The sequence below is a fragment of the Drosophila ananassae genome, chromosome 2R (assembly GCF_017639315.1).
Source record: "Drosophila ananassae strain 14024-0371.13 chromosome 2R, ASM1763931v2, whole genome shotgun sequence".
Taxonomy (NCBI): Eukaryota; Metazoa; Arthropoda; class Insecta; order Diptera; family Drosophilidae; genus Drosophila; species Drosophila ananassae.
This window is the reverse complement of record NC_057928.1, coordinates 21,854,319-21,880,182: the sequence shown is the minus strand read 5'-3', so window position 1 is coordinate 21,880,182 and position 25,864 is coordinate 21,854,319. Positions and strand designations below refer to the sequence as shown.

Sequence of the window (25,864 nt, the reverse complement as noted above, 5' to 3'; positions counted from 1 at the left end):
CGATATTTATTTATCCGCTGGTGTGTAGGCATTGCATTTCGCAAAAAATAAAAAATAAAAGCGAAAAAGTAAAATAAAAAACTGGGCGACCGAGTGGCAGAGTGGCATTAACCATCAAGGGGGAGGAGGGGAATGACTAAGTCTATTCACAAGTTCATTGCTACTACACTGTAACTAAAAATATATGTTATTTTACCAAAAAAAATACTTGTCTTACAATTTAATCACGATATCGTATAGATTAGAAATGTATCTTTTATCCTGAATCTCCTCTGAAGATCACTTTTATTTTTCTCCATTGAAAAATGCAATTTTTTAGGTGTACTTCTTCCGATTTCTTTTTGCATTCGCTGTGCATCCGTTTGCCAAGTTTCGCATTTCAAACGAAAGTGAAAAGCCAGCAACTGCAACTGCAGCTAAGCCCGTCTTGGCCCGTCTTGGCCAACTACTGCGCATGCTCGGCCAATTTACGGGCTGGAACCGGGTTCGAGTTCGGACTCTCGAGCCTCTCTTTGGCTGTCAAATTGCATTTGACATTTTTACATAGCAGCTAGTGGGGGTTAATGACTTCCAAGCTATACCCCCCTCCTCCCTTTTTTCAAATGTCGGTGAAAGTCAAGCTGCAACGCTACAGTTGTCCAAAAGAAAAGTTTGTTAGTTTGCTATTTTGTCTTTTTTTTTTTTTGTATTTTTTTGCTTTTCTTGAACTCTTGAAGGCTGGCTGCGAAAGTTAGCTCTCGGCTCTCGATTTTATTTTATTTGACTATTTTCGATTCGATTTTTGTCCGGTCGTGTTTATTTTTATTGGCACAATTATTTGTGCATTTTAGAAATTTATTAAGCGGCCAAAGACCTGAAAGTGAAAATCAAAAAACGAAAGTCACCAAATTTTTCTTTAGTATTTCTTACTTTTACTTTTTTAATTAAATTAATTTTAACTAGAAAAAAATACAAAAAAATAAATATTCCCACGATCCCTCGATCAACGACCTAAGAAGAGTTCATTAAATTAATGATTTTTGTTCAAAAAAAAAGTCTATAACCCCCAAAAAAGATCAATGCACTTCCCCTTCCAGTTGAATAAAATTCTTTTTTCTTGAAAGGTCATTAATATCAATTCCCCCCCATATTTTTTTTAAACATAAAACGTGTTGCATAATCGAAAGTCAACAAATGAAATTTTTTAGCAGCAGTTTTAAATTCAATGAACTCGGTACCCCCTGAGAAGTGACACGCCCACTTTACAAGGTAGTATCTCTCCTGATTCCTCTCTTTTTTAATTTTATTTTTTAAATTCAGCTGACCTCAGTTGCGTTTTTTGAACTTGACTTGAAAAATGTAAAATTAAATTTTTGTATTCTTGATTCGATTAAACGATACATTGAACTGGCGCTAAAAAAGCAAAAAAAAAAAAAATAAATAAATAAAAATAAAAATTAAACGAACCGAGAAGAAACCTGTCTGAACATTTCCGCATTGAAGTTGGGGGGCTCTGAGCAAGAACGCTTCTCTCTCTCTTTCGCCCACTTATCGGCTAGGTGTGTGTGTGAGCGAGAGAGCCAGGCAAAAAAATTTCAATGTCAAATTTTAATTTAGTACCTTTTTTTTTATTTTTATTTTTTTGAGTCACAAAACAGAACATTGCCAATATATGGCATGCGATCCTCTCTGCCTCTCTCTTTGGGGCATATCAAAAAAAATATTTTCGAGTGTTCGAAGTGTGCGTGTAAGTGTGTAAGTGTGTGTGTGAGCGTGGCATTTGTTTGGCTTATTTCTGGCTGATAGTGCCCGCAGACACCCCCCAAAAGCCCGCCACCCATCCTCCTCCCCCCCAGAAACTGTGTTCGTGAGAAGTGAATGAAACTTTCAAGGTCGCCTCGGTGTGCGTGTGTGTGTGTGAGTGTGTGTGTGCGTATTAGATAATTCCCATAGATTTCGGCAGCAAGATTATTATTTGGTTATTCGGTTAGCTAATGAAAGTGTGGGGAATGAGGCTCTCAAAATGTGTGTTATTCAAAAATAGAATATTATTAAAAAAATAATAATAATAAAAATTAAATGACATATTTTGGAGAGTCATAGAACTGATTCACTTTCCAAAACAATGGCTGAGTTCTAACTATCTTTATGACAGGGAACTACTACGCTATACCTTTCGCATTTCTAAAACCAAATAAGAAATTATAATTCCATTTATCAGGCCATTACACGTGTCGCCGATTAGTCGCCCAAGGCGATGAGATAGAGCCACCTAGGAGAGAGTAGGGGCCTTCCCCAGACTGACCTTGTTGTTATAGAATTTTTTGTTTATTGAAGACTATTTGGTAATCCATGATCCATATAAATCACAGTGATAATGACGTAATCCCTAATCCGAATTAGGAATTGAAAGAGACAACACTGCTCAGAAGAAACAGTCAGAAAAGAGTCAGAAACATGGCATTCTTTTCCTCTCAACGCCCCCCAAAAAACAAATAATTTCAAATGTGTGCCAAAAAAATAACAATCTAAAATTTAGATTCTAAATAGAAGAAAATGTGTTCGTTCACATTTTCCATTTCAAGTTCAAATAAACAGGCAGCACAGGCCCACACTTCCGATAAGAGTCTACAGATGCAGATACTGTATCTATAAGGAAGGTATCTAAGTATCTAGTACCTTGTGATTGTATTGTTTTGCTTCCTAAAGGTCTGGTTCTGACAGAGATATCAGCCAGTGATTAAATATTATCAAGTACTATTATTAAAAAAAATACAAAACTAAAATCTTAGTGGAAAGTTGATCACTGATCCATGTACTTCACAGATAGTTTTAAAGTATCTTTGGCCCGTCTGGAAACTTGAAACAAACTCCAAAGATCACTGCCACATACCCCTACCCCTCCTTGGTTGCAGTTTCTAGTTGTTGTTATTGTTGTTGTTGTTGTTCGACGCTAAAGTGCAACGATCTGCAGTGCGAAATGTCAGTGAACTTACGGTGCATACGATGCACCCAACGAAAGAGATAGCAATAGATGCTATTTATGCGAGAGAGTGTGAGTGTGTGTGTGTGTGTGTGTGTGTATCTGTGTGTCTGGCACAGAAATAGCAAAAAGGCAGATACAGATACAAGTTGATCGTGATGATAATGATGGCCGTGGCAGCGTGAAGATCATGAACATTGTTTGCCATTTACAATTGTTTACAAAGCGTGGCATGTCGTGGAAAGAGAGAGATGGAGGGAGATAGCAGTAAATAAGAGGAAATGACTACCTCTCTCTCACTCACTATCTCTCTCTTGGTCTTGGGAGAAAGACTTTCTTTGGAGCTGCCTCACCAACAGCAAAGAAGAAAGAACCAAAACAACAAACGGGTTTTGGAAGAAAGTCTTTCACCGAGAACTTGTTTCTTCTTGTTGTCTCTCTTTTTTACTTTCTTCTTGTTTACCTGGCTTTCCGGAGAAAGTTACGTAACATTTCCCTCCCTCTCCTCCCCTCCCCCACCAACCAAGAACGAGCTCAAGTTCAGCAACAAGTTTTTGTTGTTTTGCTTTGCTGCTTTCTTCGTTTTTTTTTTGTTTTTATTGGAAGAAAGTATTACGTCTGCTGGTCTTCTGGGGCAGGGGGGACTTTCTTCTGATTTATGGTTTATGGGTATATGGGTCTTGGGTCTCGGTTCTCAGACCAAGTGATAATGAAAGTTGTTGATTTGTATTTTAATTTTAAAAAGATACTTTTAAGATGAAAGATACATTATTATTTTATTAATCTTTTATTTCCAATCTTTTTGTAATCTCTTGCAGAATTCGATGGCACTACGGTGCTGTGTCGCGTCTGCGGGGACAAGGCCTCCGGTTTCCATTACGGCGTGCATTCCTGCGAGGGTTGCAAGGTAAGTTCCTCCACTCGATATCCTTTTTTTGCAGCATGCGGGGGTGGCAAAAAAACAAAAAGCGTGCTTGCCACGTGCAACTTGATGTACAACCACCGACTTTCGGTCTGACATTGAACTCGATTGACCTCCGAGGCAAGGCCAGCAACAAAAAAAAAAAATTATAAAAGAGGAACAGGATTATTCCAGGCAGGGGTTCAGTTTCGAGAGGGTTGTTTCCCAGTCTCACCTCCCCCTTCCCACCCCTTCTGCCAGCAACAGGCTTCTTGCTCTCCCGTGCCCTTGCCCTTCACCAGAAACCTGCGCGTCTCGCTCGTCTGGCTCGAATTGTCCTTGCATTAAATTGCGTCGCAATAAAATAAATCAAAATCTACAACAAACACCACGATCCTGGCCAGGAACAAATGAGATACGCGAAAAAAAAAGCAACCACCAAACCAGAACGAAACGGGCTATGGGTTCGACTCCTATCACTGGCAGAATTTTAATTTTTTTTAAATATATTTTTTTTTCAAAACTAAAAAGAGGATTACAAAGGATTAGTCTGATTAGTTATTAGTCTGATTAGTTTCAGATTAGAATTTTATTATTAATTTGTATTATTTAATAGTTATTTATTTATTTTCCTTTGTGTAGTGGCAGCTCTGTAGTGGTCCTTTGTCGTCTGTGACATTGAAAATGCCGGCAAGTTCATTCCCCCAAAGAGCTTCAGTCTCCTTAATTGTACCCTTCCTCAGAGATGTGTGTAAGGTTCCTGGGTAAGGTCTTCGTGTCACGCTCCCATCCCTGGATCTGTGTAACCTTGGCAAAGTAGTTTGCCCTATTCCCTTATATTCGCACTCGGCACTCTGCACTCGGCGGAGCTCGGAGATGGTGGAGAGTGAGTCGGGTTTAATGTCTCAATGACGTCCTTGAATTGGGTTAACAGCCAGTCGAGGATCGTTCTTGTTCTCCCTCTCCCCATCTCACTCTTCCTCGTCTCCCCTCTCGCTTTCTTTGTCTGAACGAAAGCCCTTGTATTTGTTTTTTTCTTTTAATTCGAAGACTGTCTGCGCGTCTGAAATTTCAAACGTTGCTTAAAAAAAAAAAAAAAAAAATATTGAAAAATTTTTTAAGAAAACTTTTGAGGGTTTGAGGGTTTTTTTTTTTTAATTTGCAAATTATCGCAAACTCGATTCTGCACGAGAAGAAGCAGAAGTTCATTGACTTTGGACCAGTTTGTATTTCGGCTCTTCGGTTCGGGTTTCTTCTGAAAAGCTCTTTTGTGCCGTGTGCTAATTTATATGTTTATTATCTGAATGCAAATATATGTTTAGCCGAATGGGTAGGATAGGCCTTTTTTTGAAGTTCAAGGTTAGAGAGACTTTATCAGTCTAAACCAGTCTCTCCTCCACGCACTTTTTTGTCAGAATCCCCGCCATCGAGGAAGCAAGTTTGCTCGCTAAAATTGCTCATACGCCGCGTGGTGCGGTGAAGAGAGGAGGTGCCTGATATTTCCGCCCTGGCCATTTGTGGCTGGCGATTGCCTACCTGATCCGATCCATAGACCTTCGTCTTGTCTATTGACCTCTATTTCAGAGACAGATTCTCGTGTATATTTTTAAAATACGCGTTTTTTTTTTATTTCTTAGCTGACGAATGACTTCATTCCCCATGCCAACCCAGCCAACAACTGACTCATTCCGGACACTTGGCAACTGAAACTCTATTTGGAACTCGTTTTGGCCATCGGCTGGTCGTGGCTTTATTGTTTTAGAGCCGCTTAAGGGTTCTTCAGGTTGATTAATTATTGCGGAAAAGGTTTCAGAACAAGCTAGCTGTTGATTTATTGTGGTTACTGACTCTTAAGGAAATTCTATGAATAGTAGGGTTTTCAGGCCTCGGGATGACTCATCTTTCCATCCTTTTCCCACTAATCCACTTCACACATTGGGTGCCTGTTGCCTGTTGCCTTAATGACCCAATTCCCGATTTTGTAACTAAAAAAAAGGAGAATTATAGACAGGTGATAGTATGTTGTTTTTTTGGGATGGACAACAACGAAGGAGCGTGTGGAGAGGAGACCCAGAGACTATAGTCAAATAGATATGGGTTCTCTCTCCCCCCACTCTCTTATTATGCTCCGCTTTCTTTACGCCTCTCTTCTGGCCGGGAGAGGGCCAGAGTGTTATTTAACGTGTTTGTTATTCTTTTCACATTATTTAGCATATTTATTTATTTATTTACGCACACACACACACCTAACTGAATTTCTGTTGCGTTCTTTTCTTTCTTTTTTTTTATTTTGTATTTTTTTTAACGCGTTTCTTTCTTCTGGTGCTTCTGCCTCAGGGCCCCCCAACTCCTGCTCCCCCCCACCTTTGCGCTTCGGCAGTTGTTGTTTATGCTTCGTGTAGTTTTTCGTATTTAGTGCGAGAGAGTATCTGTGTGAGTGGTGGTGCTGGCGCTGCTGCAGTGGTGTGTGTGCAGCAAATGTGAATGAACTCGTTCAATGTCAAAGCAGCAGTAGCAGCAGCAGCAGCAGAAACATAGGCCACAAAAACACCAGCAAAGAGAGAGGTTCACAGAGAGAGAGAGTGTGTGAGAGAGTGTGTGTAAGAGAGTTGTGAGAGCACTGGGGAAAGAGAAAGAAAATGTCTTGAAAGTACTTTCCTTGATCCGAGAGCACCACAACAAACACCCATATAGGCCGAGTAAACATTTTTCCCAAATCCACAAATATTTTCCCTCCCAATAGAAGAACCTAACCTGCATCAATCCCGAAAAGCCACTTGATAATCCAAAAACCAAAGAAAGTAAAGATAAACAGAGAAATTAAGAACAAAAATGTAGAAAAAAATAAATAGAAAAGTGGAGAATGAATAATCAAGATTTTTATCGGAAAAGACCCAATTCCTTGATTTTCATTTTGCTTTCTCAGGTTTTCCACTTGCCTGCACTTCGAATTGGAAAACCAAAGGAAAACCCATTGAGAGAAAGAGAGAGCGACCAAGAGAGAGAGCACACACCAATGTTGTGCTAGGACACACGGACACACACCCACACACCGACAGGGGAAAGGTTATTGCTCTGAAATGCACTTGAACGACTGACTGGCAGCGTTGCATGAAATTGTGTGTGCCAGCGAGCACGAGGTGTGGCAGAGGGGTGAGAAAAAGTTAGTGCCACACGGGGGTGGGGCTGTGACTGCCGCTGCGACTCTGCCTCCGAGGGGGTGGGCGACTCAAATCGTTCGTATTTAGGTTGCCAGAGCTGCGACTGGGCATTTTCTGTATCTCCAAGGAAAAGTCTAGAAAATGGATGTCTTTGAATTAGGAAAATATTGAATTTTTTTTTTTATTAAAATATAGCACTTAATAATGCAAAAAATATAATAAAAATATTTTTAACTGCACCTTACGCATCGCTGATGACGTTTTTGCCAAACAAACAGTTCAATGCACTTTGCAATTTAGGTCAACAACCTCAGCCTATTTGGGTTAAAGGCCTCAGAGCCAGAGCCCATTGATTGAGGCTTAACAATAAATAGAAAACATATTTAATAAAAGTGTGTCAAATGATTAGGGAAAGAGTCAAGGGATTATGATAAATCCCTACTGCTAATGCTAGTGGCCTAATTTGGTCACAGTATTTTTCAAAAATTGCTCAATACATTTAGATTATCTTAAAATTATATTTACTTTGATAACATTAAACCTTTATATTTAAATTAATTTAAAATTAAACACTCAGCTTGCTTTTCTACACACTCTTAGTGGCGCCATCTGGCGGTAGGTAGTATCTGCTTGATCGAGCGTCTTACCTAAGCAAAAGCACAAAAGTATGCAACGAAAAAAGAAGAGACTTATACCAGCGAGCTTTTGAAGGGCAGTAAAATATACAAAAAGAGCTTAAATAAATAAAGTTTTAAATAAAAACAGTAAGAATATTTAAAAAATAAATTTAAAAAAATATATATAAAGAAGATTTAGAATAAAGAAATTTGTAGAAAAAAATTTACGCCTCTTATGTAGGCAGTGCAGAGGCATATAATCATTTAAAATTTGGAAACAATTTTTAAACTTAAAAAAACACATAATATTTAATGTTGAGAACATAAATGTTGCCAAAAAACACAAAACCAATTAAAAATGCACTTAAAAATTGAAATGTCTGCCAATAAATATCCTCTCTGCTCATCCAAGGTCACATCGAATTCGTGTATTTTTTAACTCCAAAAAATGAGTAATTAGTAGTAAAAATTTAAAAAAATAGCGAGCAAATTAATGGCGTTGACACGCCCACAGGGGCGGCCTTAGAGTTGGTGGCTTATCTAAAGAGAACGTGCAACTGCAACTGCAACACAAACAGCAGCAGCTGCAACTGCAACTACGAATGCCATTTTTTTTTTTTTTTTGCAGCTTGGCTTTTACGAGCGATAGTAAATTTTTCTGTTTTTTTTGTTTGTTTCTGTGGTTGAGTAGCTCAGCAAACACATAGAGAGAGAGGTGGGGGGAGGGGTGTGTGTGTGTGTTAGTGGGTGTACCTGAAACCACCCCTCTCTTAGGGGGGCACTTTTGCTGACCCAGTTAAGAGTCATTCGCCCGGGCTCTGGGGCCACGTGCCGCTTTTTCTGACTTGGCTGAAGACTTTGCTTTCATTCGAGGTTACTTACCCCTTTTCCAAGGGGGGGGGGATGGCGGTGGGCGGTGGGAGTGGCAAGGTGGCAAGGGTATGAGTCTTAAGGGTGGCAGTGGTGTTTTGCCTTGCGGCTCAATTTGTTTCACTTTTCCATCGCAGCTGCTGCCCCGAAAGGGCCAAAATATTTGTTTGTTTAGACGGGTTATTTGTGGGGCAAGAGGGTGAAAGGGTGAGGGGTTAAGGGTTAAGGGGGTAAAAGGGTTCAAGGGTTATCCTGTTTTATGGCTAATTGAAAATATAAAATATTAGACTCTAAAAGTTGCAAGTTTATGATTATTTTATGAAAGATATTGTCTTCCCAGAGAACTCTTTCCAGTTTTCAAATTTTAAATCAAAACTTCAGTTATATAATCTCTTCGTTCAACATGTTGCACGTGTTCGTGCTTTCTCTTTCTCTGCTGCCATCTAGCTGGAAAATTTTCCCAGTTTGTTGGCAATATTCTAGAACACTCGCAACGTCAACGAACTTGCAACAAACCCAGCTAGTTTTTTTTTGCTTTGCTGTTTTAAGCAACGAAAGTACCGCAAAGTGAGAGAGACAGAAAGAGAGAGATAGAGAGAGAGAGGCAGTCATAGTTGCAGTTGCAAAGTGCATTGACTCTGCTTTCTTTGCAACGTTGACGTCAGCCCCGTCGGGTTGAATGCACTTTGCTGGGGAAAGACCCGGACCCGAATCCGAATCAGAATCCAAATCCGAATCCGAACCCGAGACACGAACCAAGGGATCCGAACGGATCACATGTTGCAAGTTGCTAGTGGCAGAGCTACTGCACCTTGGCTATAATTGTCTTATGTCATAAGTCACAAAGAAATAGTCTGACATTTTGCCGTTGACAGTTTATGTTGCCAAGCCAGCTGTTTGTGGCAACTTACTGCCACTGATGTGGCATGGTTTTTTCGGCTTCATCATGTCATGTTGTTGTTGTTGCCTTGACTTGGCCCAATAATTAAGAGCGAATTATTTATGTGATTTGTGGGTCGGGGCGTGCCATCTTGGCCAGGATTGTCGGTCTGGCCTGGACTGGCGTGGGAATGGCCTCACGACTTGTTAATTGCCTGCCAAGGGAATTGTTCTCCGGTGGTTGCAAATTGCAATTAATTCGAAGGGAGTCGAAGATTGCCACAAACAGTTAATTATTGAACTTTCAACCAAAGTTTGATATTTAAATTTTAAGGAGGGTCTAACAGCAAGCTATAGAATTATAAGTAAGTAAGTAGCTTGTCTGCATTCTTCAAAGTGGGCGGTTATTTAGACACCACCGCCCAGTAATTTTTGTTGCAAGTACTACTTACTAACCTCCCTTGAAACAAAACGAATGCCCTTCCTCCTCCTCTAGCCGGCTAACTAATTGATTTATGTGGACCTGGGCCTGGGTCTTAAGCATTCAAGCCACTTCGATAAGCCACACGAAACATGGCCCAGAGCTGGGAAGCCAATTGAAGCCAAAATGCAAAGCCAAAAAGCACGCGAGGCGAATGGAGAATGAAGTTAGCTTCGCAGCCCAAAAAAAATAAAAAAAACATAAGAAGAAAAAAAACTGGCCGACAGGCATTTAGCTTTAACTGATTTTATTTGTTGGCTTGGCAGTGGCGGGACCAGCAGCACTAACCTCGGACAAGCGGGTAGAAGTTAAGGCCCAGCTAGCTATCCTTCTGGCTACCTCATAACGGTTACTGGCCGTAGCGGTCAAAGACCGCTTAAACTGCTGCCTTCCAGTAGCACAGAAGTAGCAGCAGCAGCAGCTGCGCTGGTCTGGCCTGGCCTGGCCTGGTCTCAGATTGCTTCCCACTCTCTTGGTCTGTTTTGGCCAGGTTTTGATAGCAATGGTCATGCCACGCACGTTTCACCGTTTGTTGCCGTGGCAGCCTAGGGGGCCTAGGGGGCCTAGGGGGTCTAGGGGCAGAGGCATGTGGCAGGAAAAGGTTGTGAGGCAGGAGAGTGGCTTTCTGACTTGATTTAAACAGAGTTACTTGAAGAGGTGTACTCTCTAGACGATCTATACTTTTATATTAAATATTTAATAATTTAAAATTTAAAATTTTAATTTAAAAAACAAATTTCTTTAAGTGTAATGGCCTGAACTACCTTTATCGCCTCTTTCCCTCGAATTTCCTGTTGATGCCACAAGCCCGGAGGCCTTCTCTCCCAGCCCCAATGAAAATTGTGCGTAAAGTGCGTGACTAAGCTTGGCTTGGCCCACACCCCTCTCCAGTTTAGCCCCCCCTCTGTTAGCTGAAAACCCTCTCGGGCGTTAAACAACATTTTGTTTTTGGCCACAAATCTCAGGCACTCTCTGGCACTCGCAGGCACTCCATTTCGCCGACTGCTGCTGACTGCCGCATGTTGCATGATAATTATGCAACCCGGCAATGCTGCAGGCCCAAAAACATGCATAGCTAGCCCCACCCCCTTATACCACTACCTACCTTACACTCCCCTTCCCCATCCCTCCTGCGTTTGATAGTCATTGCACGCGCTTTCGTTGCATGCCCCCTCTAATCCCCTACCCCCTTTTGGGGGCATGCCAAATGGCACTAACTCATTTCCGTCACAAATTCTATGAATGCGTAGTCCACCCTCCCCCCCCCCCCCCCCCCCCCCCCTCTCCTCTGGGTGTCACTATTTTTGTGGCAATTAATGTGGAACAGGCTGCCTCGGCCTGGTCACCACTGCGTATGAGTAATATAATATTTGTCTCTGCCCTGTATAGGATTTTCGTTCTGGCCACATAGAGTACTCTAGGTGGCACTCCTCCAAGTTGTTGTAACGTTTCTCGGCACAACAGTGCGTATGAGTAATGTGGGGGGTTATGGGAGATAAGTGGTTATAAAACGGTGGTATTAGAATGGAATAATCTGTAAGCAGGTCTATAAGAAGCTAAAGAAATGGCTCTAAAATCAAATATTATGATTGGGGTAGTATTTTTGTCAAAAAACCAACAGTGCGTATGAGTAATGAAGAGAGTTACTAGGAATAGTTGCCTGTAAAGTGAAATTATTAGAGGAAAAATGTATGAAACAGCTAGAAGAAGTTATAAAAAACCTCAAAAATCAATTATTTTGACTTTTTTAAATATTTTTAACAAAAAACCCACTGCGTATGAGTGATATTAAGAGTTACTACAGATAGTTGATCACAAAATTGAATTATTAGACTAGAATGTTATGAATATTTTCACTTTAAAATCCATTAAGTACCAAAAACCACCCCTGCGTATGAGTGATATTATCAAACACCTCCCATTTCCCAAGCTTTCCCATGCTCTGTACCCTCCACTATGTGCGATCTGCGAGATCTTCAATAACATTTGACTTTAATAGAGTGCTACTTTTTCCCGCCTGGCCATAAATGGAGACCCTTAAGGCATGATCTGGACAAAAAAAAGAACACCTTGCCTCATTTAATGGCGTCGTGCCGTGTCGTGTCGAATCGAATTGAATCGACTCGCCTCATGGCTGTCAGTTAGTCGGTCGGTTAGTCAGTCAGGGCCTGTTGTCATAACCTCAAACATGCAATGCTGCAACTTCGAAAATGTCAAACAGAGTGGATTTTTGTCGATTTTCAGTTCAGTCGGCAATAGGCCGAGAGAATAAGATTAAGCTGCTCGTAATTTATGTTGACTCTGAAACAAACAAACAAAAAAAACAAATAAAAAAAACTCTAAGAAAAAAAAAGAATTAAAATCGAATGTAAGACAATTTGAAATAGATTTTAGGTTTTTTTTTTTTGGGTTCTCCGCTTTGTGCGAAACTCGTTCGGCAGCCTTCAGAAATCCGCAGCACGTACCTTGTTAGCCAGGCCGTACAATCACCTCCAACAGAGTTGTCCAATTCAGCCTCCTCTATGGCTAAAGGAGGGGGTTAGCTAGTAAAAAAAAAATCCAAAAAAAAAAACGTGACTCGATGGCGGACCCAAGTCAAGTAGATGGAATTGCATTTAATGGGCTTGAGGCCTAAGCGCCTAACCGAAAACCGAACCGAAAGCAATTCAATTCGAGCATTAAGATCTCGTTGTTCTCTAGACTGTTTCTTTATTTTTTTTTCCTTTTTTTTTTTGCAATTCAAATTTGCAATTGATTTTGTTTCGAGATCGATTCAAAGTGTGTTTATCCGAGCGCTACTCTGTGTTACGTTTGATATTTGAATTTGAATATCCCCGAGCCACACCGACACCAATCCATAGCCATTAGATCGCAACAAATTTGTATTTTTCGTCAACAAATTGAAAAATCAAGCTTCAGTTTCAAGTGGGTGACAGATGCAACGAGTCATTCAACTTTTCAGTAATTAATTCTAAGATATAGATGTCTATTTTAGCCACTATTTTAGTGCTTAAAGATAATCCCTTTTCTTCCCTTCAGACACTCGTTTGGCAATCAATTGTCTGGCAACCCAAAAAATGTTCTATTTTTTATATCCATTGCCTCTTTAACATTAATAACAAATCTAATAATAAACAAATCGTTTTTCAAAAGCTTAGAAAAACATTCATGTTTCCGTCAGAAAAAGTGTCAAAACGAGGCGACATTCTTGTCTAGAGTCTAGACTCTAGAGGCTCTGGGAGGCGAAAGAGGACTCTATTTTTAATTGCTTTTAATTAACAGAACCTACAAAATTTTAAGTGACAAGCATAATAATTCTCGCTGGCCGAGTGTGTGTCATTAATGCAATTATTTCGACAGCAAAAATTTGAGGCAGAAAAAAAATAAATAAAAAAAGGAGGGAAATTTCGGCATTTTAGCTTCTATTCTACAACTACTTGTGGGTCACACGGGCCGACGTAGATAAGAACTAAAAAAAAAAAAAAACTAAACTAAAGAAAAGAGAAAGAAAATGTAAAAAAAAAAAAAGAGTGAGAAAGACGAATGCAAAATATGCCGCTATACCAAGTGCAATGAACTTCGGGTGGGCGCCGTTGAAAAGCCAGCGCAAAACTCTGTGTTCAGAAAACAGAAAACGACGACAAAAAAAAAAAAAGCGACGTCGGAAAAGGCAACAACAGCAACAGCAACAGAAACAGAAAAAAAACGCAAAGCAAGCCCCAAGCAAAGCAAAGCAAAAGCAAAGAAAAAGCAAAGCCAAGTCAAGCAAGTTCTAGTTGGGGCAGGCCGACGCATACAGAGGCCAGTGGAAGACAAGAGAAGAGTACAGAAGAGAAGAGAAGAGAAGGCCCACTGAGGAGGAGAATTCTTGGGCCCAGAGACCAGACCAGACCAGAGCAGAGCAGAGCATGCATGTCATTATAGAAGTCTAGAAATATCATTTATGCACTGAGAGAAAATCTTAAGAGAAGAGATAGAACTTGTAATTCAAACAGTATAAGAATTAGGAGAGAAGATATTGCTCTTTTTTTATAATAAATATTATGATAGAAGCCTATAATATCATTTTTTATTATTTTTTAAATAGAAAATAAATAATATTTTATTTTAATAATATCACAGTGTAACAGTGATTCTGAACTTTTGAAGTGACATAGTAGGAATTGTTCATTGGGTCGAGTATATCACAAAACCATTTTTGAAATATTTTTAACACCCTCAAAATCTTGATTTATGGTTAAAAAACCGTTTTTCGGGACTTGTTTGCGCTTAAAAATTCCTGAAGGCGTTTTTTTCAACCGATTTCAAAATTTTTGGTGTTTTTAAATAGTGAAATGTTGTAGCTTTTGAAAAAAAATATATCTTCGATTTTGTTAAACAGAAAGAACAAAATTTTTACATCTGAAACTGAAGTTTTCGACTTTCGTTCGTGTTTTTCGGATTTTAATGCCAGTTTTTTGGTACAACTTACAAAAATTCTGTCATTTTTGCCACATATCAATGTTGTCTCATTAATTCTGAATAAAATTAGACAAATTTCATCAAAAAATAATGAAAATTGGTGAAGTTATAACGCTTTTCCCAAAAAAAGTCAATTCAACCTAGCGAGCGCTCCGGAGTACCTGTGTGTATAAGCAGGAATATGCTCTTCCTCTTATAGTGCTCCCATGGTTTTATTGACTTTTTTTGGGAAAAGCGTTATAACTTCAACAATTTGTATTTTTTTTTAATGAAATTTGTCTCGTTTTATTCAGTATTAATGAGACAATATTAATATGTGGCATAAATGACAGAATTTTTGTCAGAAGAAAGCATTCTTATACACATTGTTACTCCGGAGCGCTCGCTAGGTTGAATTGACTTTTTTTGGGAAAAGCGTTATAACTTCACCAATTTGCATTATTTTTTGACGAAATTTATCTCGTTTTATTCAGAATGAATGAGACAACATTGATATGTATCAAAAATGGCCGAATTTTTTTAAGTTGTACCGAAAAACTGGCATCAAAATCCGAAAAACACGAACGAAAGTCGAAAACTTCAGTTTCAGATGTAAAAATTTTGTTCTTTCTGTTTAACAAAATCGAAGATATATTTTTTTTTCAAAAGCTACAACATTTCACTATTAAAAAACACCAAAAATTTTGAAATCGGTTGAAAAAAACGCCTTCAGGAATTTTTAAGCGCAAACAAGTCCCGAAAAACGGTTTTTTTAACCATAAATCAAGATTTTGAGGGTGTTAAAAATATTTCAAAAATGGTTTTGTGATATACTCGACCCAATGAACAATTCCTACTATGTCACTTCAAAAGTTCATTCACTTTTGTCATTTTTGTAACACTGTGTATTTTAAACTTTATAGGTATAGTTCTACTAATAGATACTTTTTTCAAGAAGTAAAAAAATGTAGAGAAAAGATATGGGTTTTTTATCATATATATTACATTAAAAACCTATTTAAATAATATAGAACTATTTTTTAGAGAGAAAATATTAGTAGATTTTATAAATTCTGATTAAAAATTATTATATTTTAATAAAATTTTAAAATTTATAGGTGTAGTTTTACTTATAGACAGAATTCTTTTTCTTTAAGAAGTATAAGAAATAGGAGAGAAGATATGGCTTTATTATTATAATTCTTAAATTTAAAGACCAATAAATCACTTAGTTTTAATTTTTAGAGAGAAAATATTAATAGATTTAATATTTCTTATAAAAAAATATTATATTATGAGAATATTTTAAATTTTATAGGTATAGTTTTATTTTTAGACACCCTTTTCTATAACAAGACATTTTTAGTTTCTTCAAGAAGTTCAAAAATTAAGAGAGAGAATATATGCCTTTTTCTCTTTTTTATTTTATAACATAAACCTATTATATCTCTAAATATTATTTTTTAGATAAAAAATATTACTATATCTTATATTTCCTTATAAATATTATTATAATTATCTTTTAGGTGGAGACCTATTTATAGGCCCCTTTTTCCCACCATCCTTTGTTCCTAGTGTGGAATACTATTTGTAGACTTGCTGATTAGGCTTCAAGATTTACAGCTAATCTATATTTTAGAACGGTTCTATGGGGGGGATGGATGTGGTGGTGGTGGGGGTGTGGCCTATCCTAATCCCCGAACTGCCAGCTAGTGCTCTCCCCACTCCCCACTCCCCGCTTTTGCGGTTGAGTTTATTGAACTTCTCGAATTGGGTTAGCGTAGGTTAGCTTAGGTTAGGTTAGTTACTTGCAGCGCTGTCGGCTGACGGCTGCCTGCTGCGTCTGTATTAGTATTAGTGAGTATCTGTGTGTGTTCTTGTTCTAAAATTGTGAAATGCGATAACGACGCTGACTAACACCCGTACGGACTACGGAGTTGTTGCCGCAGTTCTCTGGTCGCTTTGAGAGTTTTGATTTGGTTTAATTGCCCAAGGAATCGCTGTTTTTGGTGGCAAGAAGGGAATGCCAGAGTTGCAAGGGGAGTGGGGAGTGGGGAGTTCCAAATGGGCAGGTGAAGTGGTGCCTGTTGAGAGCAGTTCCCTCTCCCCCCTCTATACTGGAGTGCCACATGTGGTTGTGGAGTTCTCACTTTTGATGGGGCTTTTTTGATAAGTACCAGGGTCTCTCTATGATTGAGTGCCTCAAATGGTGGCAATGGTTGGAGATGGTGCGGATAAGATTGCCTGGTTTGTTAATTGGGGTCTGGCGCTCTATAAAGAGTGAGTTGTTTAATTGGGAACTGTCATGAATGCATACTATTAGTATCTTAACAAAGAGAGACCTCAATAGAGTTCAAGTATCTTATTCTATATAGAATAAGATATATGTATCTTTATATCCTTCCTTTAAAATTTTAACTAAAATATCTCTCTTTTCTTGTCTACTTTCAGGTATGTTATCTCTCCACTTTCTGTGAATAGTGTTCCCTTTTTCGAGTAAGTCACCTGAGTAAGTCATTGGAAGACTGGGATTGCATTCTTCGGATACCCCGCCCACTCACTGCCCGCTCAGACTGCCCCCTCCCTGTATGCAATTACCACGCAACGGGCCAAACGAGCGACGAAAACAGACGAACGGACTCGACCGATTAGTGTTCTTTCGAGTGTGTTCTTGTATCTGTATCTGTGTATCTGTGTATCTGTGTATCTGAGTATCTGTGTATCTGTGTATCTGTGTGTTGCCTAGCGCCTAGGCTTGTTGTTGCCATGCTCGTTGACTTCGCTGGCTGCAATTGCGTAGAGAGCTCTCCGCAGACACTCGAGGTTATTGAACGGCAGCGACCTCACTTTGCATGCCACACACACACACACACACACTTGCAACAAATTTGCGGACTCACATTAGATTGCTGGGCAATTTTCTTGCCGCTTTTCTCGATCAAATGCAATTTATAAATTAAACAAATAATTTTATTAAATTTTAAATCAAAAAATTTGCAAATCCGAAACCAGGTCAGCCCACTCTTTCCCAACCAAAAATTTGATTAATTTCATATAATTTGATCGAACACCGATCGAAATATCGGCGATAAATATCGAATCTTGATAGGTGGCTGGCCGAAATTACTATAACTCCCCGATCGCCTAGAACTATGAACTCGATATTTCAATTATAGACTATAATCAGTGGCAGGGACACGCCCACTTCCTGCCTCGAGTCTTTTATTTTTTGTGGCAGTATCTCTCAGATACATACATATATGTATATGACTCAATATTGAAAATAATTTGCAATGACTTTTGTCATAAATTGTTCAAAGCGTGTTGCATAATCCGAATAGAAGCTGCAGCTGTGCAATTTTCCACTGAGAGAAAAACAAAAATAATTTAAAATTTTGATTTTGGCGCCCACTTATCCGAGAGTGAGATGGAGATAGAAAATCACAAACGCCCAAATACTGGAGCTGGTTGTGATCTTTTTTGGAAGTCTGGCTTTCAAGGGGGTGAGTCATTAAAAGAGCCGCCAACCAGCACTGAAGAATTTATTCGACAGGCCAGGGCGGCCAAAAAAGGCAAAAACAATGATTGAAATTACATTAATGGCCTCCCTGTCCCCCTGCTCCACTGCCATTAAGAGAGAGAGGGAGCCTGAGTGGGAGAGACAGAGCGAGAGAGGTAGTAAGTAGAAGCCCCGTTCAGAGTTCACTGCACTTTGGTCAGCTTGAGGCCGTCATCACCTGCCTCTGCCGCTCTCGCTCTTATAGCCCGGCTCTGACTCTGCCTCTGACTCTACCTCTGTCTCTGTCTCTGTCTCCCCCACCCTCTCTGCCAAATGGCAACGACCTGCGCAGAACTGCAGTTAGATTTTGTTGCTGTTCTTGTTGTTGTTGTTGCATTTGCACGCAAAAGACCTTGCCTCTCTCTTTTAATTTTTTTGTTTTTTTTTTTTTTTGAGTCTCTTAAACGAGTTTTTGGGTTTTCTGTTAATTCTACCTCTCTTTTTTTCGAGTGTGTGCCGAGTGTTTGGTCAACTGTTTTAATATTTGCGACTTGGATTAGATTTTAACTGTTTATGTGATTACTTTGTTGTATGTATGTACCCCCTCCCCCTAACAGACCTCAATAATTGGGCGCCAAAAAAAAAAAAACATGGCCTCTCTTGCGTCAAAAAATTGTGTAATGATGGGACTTAGTTGGGGTAGATTTAAATTCAATTACTCTCCAATTCAAGTAATTCTCCAGCTAATCACTGTCTTTTAGTCATGGTTATTAAGATAGTTAGTCTATGGAAAGCCACTCTCCCCCACTCCCAAAAAAAAACAAACAAAAGCTCAACCAATCGATATCTATTCGATAGATCATAAGCCCAAAACCACACAAAAGTAATTGCAAAATAATTGCCGAAAGTTCATTGAACTTTTCTCGCTCCTTCCCGCAAATTCTCTATTTATTTATTTTTTTTTTTTTTCTCGCTTGTGACGCACGCACCCAAGAAGGGGGGGAACTAACAAATAAACGGGAGACAAGTACCCCAAAAAAATAAGAAAAAAAAATAGAGAAAATAAAGATACAGAGCATGTGCGTGTGGATATAAATATTCAAAAATTTTAGAAATAAATATGAGACTGAAGACTGAGAAGAACCAAAAAATGTGGAGCATTTTGAAACTGATTTTGACAAAAAAAACAAGACATAGACAGAGACAGAGGGAGCACTTCCTGTGCATCCTGTTCTCTCGCTCCCCCATTTATCCTTCAACTTTGGCCAGCTGCGGTCATTGCTCTAGCTCTGGAATCCGGAGCTCCCAAACGAGCTACCAGAAAAGGCCTAACCTGCCTGCCAACTCCCCCACCCCGCCCCTTTTGCGAAGGGCGGTGGGAAACACTTTCGTTGCACCCAGAGCGTAACCCCTAAAAAATTTTCGTGTGTTTTCTTCCAACAACCCCCGAACCCGAACCCGAACTCGAACCCCGAACCTCTGAACCTCCGAACCCCTGCATCCGGTTCTGCTTCGGCATTCGCTTCCCAGCAGCTAACTCGGCGGAGTTCAACGGACGGAAAGTGGGTCAAAGCAAAACCGAGACAACCACCCACCCTCCACCCACCACCCACTGGGCATCAGCAGCAGCACCACTCCTCCCCCCCAAAAAAACACTAAGGGGAAAAGTGAAATGTGGAAGGGGGTGGTTGGGCTGATTCTTCTCGAGGGTGGCTGGGCTGATTCTGTCGTCTGACACAAGGCACACAGGTGTCTTCTTCCATTCCCTGGTATTTTCCATTTTCCGCCCATTTCCCCCAGAGCTGAGAGCTCTGTGTGCGCCAATTTCCCGCCATGAGTTCATTGGCCCGGTTAAAGGACAGAGCTCCATTTGTGGCGCCTCTAATATTTGCAACGAAAGTGTTTGAGTGGCACAACTAATCAAAGCCTACCTTTGAGGTATCAGAGAAAAGAATAATTAAAAAAAAAAAAACTATTCTTTAACTAATTTCTTTGTGGCAACCAGGTGGTCTTGTAAAGCACCTGCACTTCCGTTCCTCCCACTTCTATCACCTGGCCATTTCGACCAATTAAGTGCAATGCATTTCCTTCCGGAGGTCACTTCCTCTGTGCGATTTTCTCCATGGAGACTGAGAAGTCTCCACTAAAATAGCACTTATGCAAAAAAAAAAAATAATAATTCTAAAAAAGATTATATTTTTTTTTTTGCTGCGCTCCAAGTCGTGGGGAGAACATGCTCTCTCTCTCTGGCTCAGCCATCGTTCTCTTTCTCTCTCTCCCCGTACTGATACCATTTTCTTTAAGGTTATTGCAGTGCAATGTCCTCAATTGTCGGTCGCCTTGGTGTTTTGCTTTTGTTGTTATTGTTTTTTTTTTGTTGCCTGCTTTTCGGGAGCTCAGATGCTGTCGCAATGTCCCTTGCACTCGTTCTCACTCTTTCCTTTCTCATATCTCCCCATCTCTCTTCTCGTGCTCCATCTGCAGTTGCCCTTCGCTGGCAAAGAAAATGTGAAATGTGAAAGGTATTTCCGTTTTATGGCTCCCCGAGAGTTCAATATTGGTTTATTTTGTTGATTTCTGATTTCTGATTCCTCATAATTAGTGGTTTTTGTGGTTAGCAAGAAATCAAAGATAAACTGGCCTAATAATATCATAATTTGGGTGATTAGTGACCTCTGACCCGGGGGATAATATTTATTCCACAATTATTCAATAGAGTTCTAGAACTAACCAAATAATAATATTCTAGACTATATGACCTACCACCCCTCTTCAGTCCACCCCCTCCTCAAAGCAAAAACAAACACAAAAGCAGTCGCAAACACACAACAACAACAACAACTATTGCAAGGCGACCATGAAGGCAGCGAGTTGAACGAACTGAGCAGAAAAGCAGCGCAGCAGCAGAGCCAACGACTGCAGAAGTGACGTCAATGAGCGCGAGGCCAAATGGCGCGTATGTGTGTGTAGAGAGTGTGTGTGTGTTGTGGGGGAGGATTGCAAAATGGGGGTGGAGGGAGGCGACTCCCTTTTGGGCTACGTGCGGCTGACCTCGTCGTGTTGCTTTTTACAACCAAGTGAGAGAGAGTGAGTAAGAGAGAGAGAGGGGAGAGAGAGGCAGCGGCAAGCGTATTATCCTTGGTGGCTGGGAACGTTGACCTCTGACCTGAATGGGTGGCCAGGCGCAGGTCGCCCGGTTGTAATTCGAACATTATTTATTTACACGCCATTTCACAAATTTTGGGCATGACTTCTTGGTCTCTAACTTGCTTTCTGTCTAATAAGATAAGAATTATAAGTATTTTCTTTCAAAGTATCTTAAAGATACTTCTCCAATGTATCTTTCGCTTGAATTATGACCAAGTGTCGAATAAACTTCAAGACGAGCTTGACGAATGAGCGTTGAATGAACTGTAAAGCGCCATAAAGTTCCGGATCGGATTATGAAGTCTCCAGTCTCCACTCCCCAGTCTCTTGAAAGCCCAGGCACGTGCTAATTGCTGACGCACCGAATGGTCTCCAAATCGGGGAAAAGAATCAACTGGAAGGGGGAGAGTTCTGAAAGCCCAACAAACGATCGTCGTTATGACAGGAGATTAGGCTTTATTTTTTTTTTCTTAAGAAAAGTATACTTATGTGGGTGGTGACGCAGAGTAAGAATAATGGGGAGTATAGAGTAGAGGAAGAATTTAAGATTCTATTTCTAGAAGATTCATTTTAAGATAATTTAAAATCAAAATTTTCGGAACTCTTAAGACCCATCCCATTCTCAAGTTGGTCAATTTTTGGACCTGCTCAACAGCTTCTGCTTCTGCTTCTGGTCGCGATCGATCGATCGTTCGAATTGATGTCAAGTTCCGACAGCAGCCCCCAAAAAATAAGCAAAACCCCCAAAAAGCAAAACAAAGAACCGAAACAGAACAGAAATCTTGGTCAAGCAGTTCAAGCAGCCGATCGTGCCAACAGGTAGGCGGTTTTTTTTTTTTTTTTGCAAAAAAAAATAAATAAACAAAAAAAAAAAGTTAAGAGAACCTACCGCCAGTGGCATAGAATCATTCATGAAAGCCCCCAAAAACCTCTAAAAAATAAATACAAATAAAAAACAAAATTAAAAAGAAATGTGGCAAAGCAAAAGCTGAAAAGAAATTATTTAATAAACAAACAAAGAAGGAATTATAAAAAAAATTACGTTGTCGATCAAAGAAAGAGGTAGACCCCAAAAGGGGGGGTCTACCACGTAAAAGAGACAGAGAGTGGGAGAGAGCACCAGAGCTATGTGTTTCTGTGTGTGTGTGTGTGTGTATTTGAACGTAAAGAGCTCTCACTTTCTTTTGAAACTTGTTATTCGATTTGCCTGCAGTCGCAAGCAGAGTTCATTCACATTTGGCCACGCCATCGAAAGAGCGAGAGAAAGAGAAATGTGTGGGGGGAGTTAGCCGAGGGGAATCGGGAGAGTCAGCGAACTGGAGAGAAATGGGACAGCTGTTCCCGAAAGTTCCGCCGCAGCATTGAAATGAGTGCAAATTGCTCTCCACTCGACTCCCCCTCAACCGGGAGTGCAATGAACTTTGCTTTCAACTCCAGATTTTTTTAAGCTTATTAATTTGTGTTTTTTTTTGGCGGGTATGGAGCTTGGAAAATTTGTGCAAATTTTTAATTGCCAAAGATTTCCTTGAACGCATTTCGACAGCTGCCGCACCTCCCGCCTTAGCACTCCGTTCTCCTTTTGCCTCGCCACTCCCACCCCGCCTGCCCCTCCTCCCCCTCTCAAAGCCAAGCCCACCTGGGGTTTCTGTGTCGTTGACCGACCGCCAGAGCTCCAAGAACAACAGCAAGAACAACAGATTGCAAGCGAATTTGCATGCAAAATGCATTGAGAGCAGGAGCTCTCTTTAAGTTGGCTCTCTTTTTGGGGCTCCAAACTTCGTGTTTGCTTCGGTACGGTTCGTCTGGCTTCGGGTCTGTCTCTCTCTGGCAGTTGGCTGGCAGCTCCACATTCGAAGGTGGCTGACCGAAATGTGGGTCACGACAATGGCGGGTTCGTTGAACCACCGCTGCTGCTGCTGCTGGCTCTGGCTCTGCGGCTGTCCTCTGCTTGCGTCGCTGTTGACGTCGTTTTGGGGCCTTTTGGTTACGTAGCCAATGGGCCAGAGCGAGAGGGAGCTAGTGCAGAGCAGAGCAGTGCACTATTTGGCCCAAAAAATGACAATGATATTATTTAATATATTTATTAAATCATCCAGCTGGCTGGCAGTGGTGGGGGGTTCATCGAACTATTTTTTGTAAAAATATTTGGCCAAGAATAATGTTTGCATTTCTTTAATTAGTTGGGAATTGTCTTCCAATCGAGGTCATATTTGTTGAGAAATAAAAACTCTACAGAACAGCTGTTTGCTAATCAACTATTGTAATTAGGAAAATATTTTCAAAAATAGGATTTATGCCAGACGGTGCTTATTTTTTTAATGCCACTTATCTCCTTCCCCCCCTCTCAAGTTTATTGTAATCTTTGGGAAAGACACCCCCATCCCAGGGTTGACCCCAAAAATATAAAAAAGTATTCGGGAACATCGTTCCAGATCTCAGATCCTCTTAGGCCTGTCATGCATATGTACATGTCTTGTACCCCTTCCTTGTACCCCTCTTCATATCAATTAATCTTATTTGTCACTCATTTATCAAAACACGAGCAAACACAAAAAAGAATCGAGAATCGAATAGCGCCCTCCTCTGTTTTGTTATCAAACAAAGCTGATCAGTCAGGTGGCAGTGGCAGCTACCTGAGCTACCTGAACTGAGGGGGCTCAGGGCTGAGAAATCAGCGTGTCGCGTGGTTGTTCCAAGGCGCCCCCCTCCCCCGCCTACTGCAGCAGCAGCAGCAGCACTAGCAGCAACTAACAATAGATGTTGCTGCCTGCTGCTGTCGTCGACGCTTTGGAGTGAATGTCCTCAGTTGGCACACAAAAACAAAAAAAACAAAACGACTACAGAGAGAGAGAGAGACAGACGAGAGAGAGAGAGGGAGCCGAGTGTGGAGACCCGAATGCTCCAACACTTCGGGTCGCTGGTGGGGCTCTGGCCTATGCTGGTGGCGGTCGCTGCTTTCATTCGCAAATTGCTCGTCGTTGGCAGCGGTAGTGCTGAGCAAGAAAAGCGCGCGAAAAAAAGCTAAAGAAAGAGATAGTTTTCAATCACTAGAGAAAGAGAAAGAGATAGAGAGAGAGGAGAGCCGACAGCAACAAATGTTAAATAGAAAATAATAAAAAAGATAAAAAAATATATCAATTATTTTTGTTGGTGGCAGTGGCAGTGCAGTGAGATGATCGGAGTGAAGTGTGCAATGTTCCTTATTAGCAAATCGTAGAGCGACCAACAATCGAGAGTTCAAGTGTCATTCTGAAGCCAAAAAGCCAATCTCTAATTCTAACAAAAATGGTTTGTGCAATGCAAGAGGTTGCAACTGCCACCGTGCAACAACAGTCCCAGCAGCAACAGCAGCAGCAGTCGGTGCAGCAGCAGCAGCATCAGCAACATGGAACCACAATTGTGCTGCTAACTGGGAACGGTGGCGGCAATCTGCCGTTGCATATTATAGGTGCCCCGCAGCAACACCAGCAGCAGCAACACCAGCAGCAGCAGCAGGCTAAGAGCCAACAGCTGAAGCAGCAACACTCGGCTCTGGTCAAGTTGCTGGAATCGGCGCCAATCAACAAGCAACAGCAGCAACAGCAGACACCCAAGCAACAAATTGTTTACCTGCAACAGCAGCAACAGCAACGCAAAAGACTGAAAAACGAAGCAGCAATCGTACAACAGCAACAGCAAACACCTGCAACATTAGTAAAGACAACAACAACCACCACCAACAACAACAACAACACCCAGACAACAAATAGTATTAGTCAGCAGCAGCAGCAGATTGTGTTGTTGCTGCAGAAGCAACATCAGCAGCAGCAACAGCAACAGCAGCCTGCAACACCAAAGCCACGTGCCGATCTGAGCGCCAAAAATGACAGCGAATCGGGCATCGATGAGGACTGCCCCAACAGCGATGAAGACTGCGGGAATCCGGGGGCAACATCTAGGGAGGAGAGCAGCAGCAGCAACAGTAGCAGCTACGAGCAGTATCAGTGCCCTTGGAAGAAGATTCGATATGCGCGGGAGCTGAAGCAGCGGGAGCTGGAACAGCAACAGACAACAACAGCAACCACTCTCCAGCAGCAGCAGCAGCAACATGAACAACAACTGGAGGCTGCAACACCACCACCCACCAGCAACATCAAGCAGCTGCACTGTGATAGTCCCTTCTCGGCGCAGACCCACAAGGAAATCGCCAATCTCCTGCGACAGCAATCCCAGCAGCAGCAACAGCAGCTGCAACATCATCAGCAGCACCAGCAGCAGCTGCAGCAACAACAGCAGCAGCAGCGACGCGACAGCTCCGACAGCAACTGCTCCCTGATGAGCAACTCCTCGAGCAACTCCAGTGCTGGCAACAGCAACTGCTGCACCTGCAACGGCAGCTTGGCCGATGAGCAGCAGCTGGAGGAGATGGAGGAGGCCCAGGACTCGGGCTGTGATGATGAGCTGTGCGAGCAGCACCACCAGCGTCTGGATCCTTCGCAGTTGAACTACCTGTGCCAGAAGTTCGACGAGGACCTCGACACGGCGCTGAGCAACAGCAATGCTTGCAACACGGGGAGGAGTACACCAGCAGCAGTAGCAACAGCAGTTGCCACAGAAGATGCTGATGTAGGTGTTAGGGAGGGGAGGACTCTTCTACAGTTACTTTAAACTTAAAACTTAAATACTAGATTATATTAATTAGTTTATATATTTATTGTAAATACTCTTTATTAATTTTTTTAAATTTCCTTCTACTTCCAGGGCTTCTTCCGGCGCTCCATCCAACAAAAGATCCAGTACCGCCCTTGCACCAAAAATCAACAGTGCAGCATTCTGCGCATCAACCGCAATCGGTGTCAGTACTGCCGCCTGAAAAAGTGCATCGCCGTTGGCATGAGTCGCGATGGTGAGTTCTAAAAATTATTATT

The 25,864-nt window shown here is 41.1% G+C and overlaps 1 protein-coding gene across 5 annotated transcripts in view; it reads left to right on the top strand.

The window, feature by feature from the left end:
• The window catches only part of LOC6507848 (ecdysone-induced protein 75B, isoforms C/D), a 91,700-nt gene that overhangs the window by 49,130 nt on the left and 16,706 nt on the right, over window positions 1-25,864 (top strand). For 4 of the 5 annotated variants that reach the window (XM_044715076.1, XM_014910004.3, XM_044715077.1 and 1 more), the window contains 2 exons: window positions 3,781-3,869; window positions 25,698-25,842. In XM_044715076.1, coding sequence (XP_044571011.1) covers window positions 3,781-3,869; window positions 25,698-25,842 — 234 coding nt within the window. Of the gene's footprint in view, window positions 1-3,780; window positions 3,870-23,884; window positions 25,563-25,697; window positions 25,843-25,864 lie in introns of those variants that run through there. The other variant, XM_001956428.4, reaches the window with a different exon arrangement.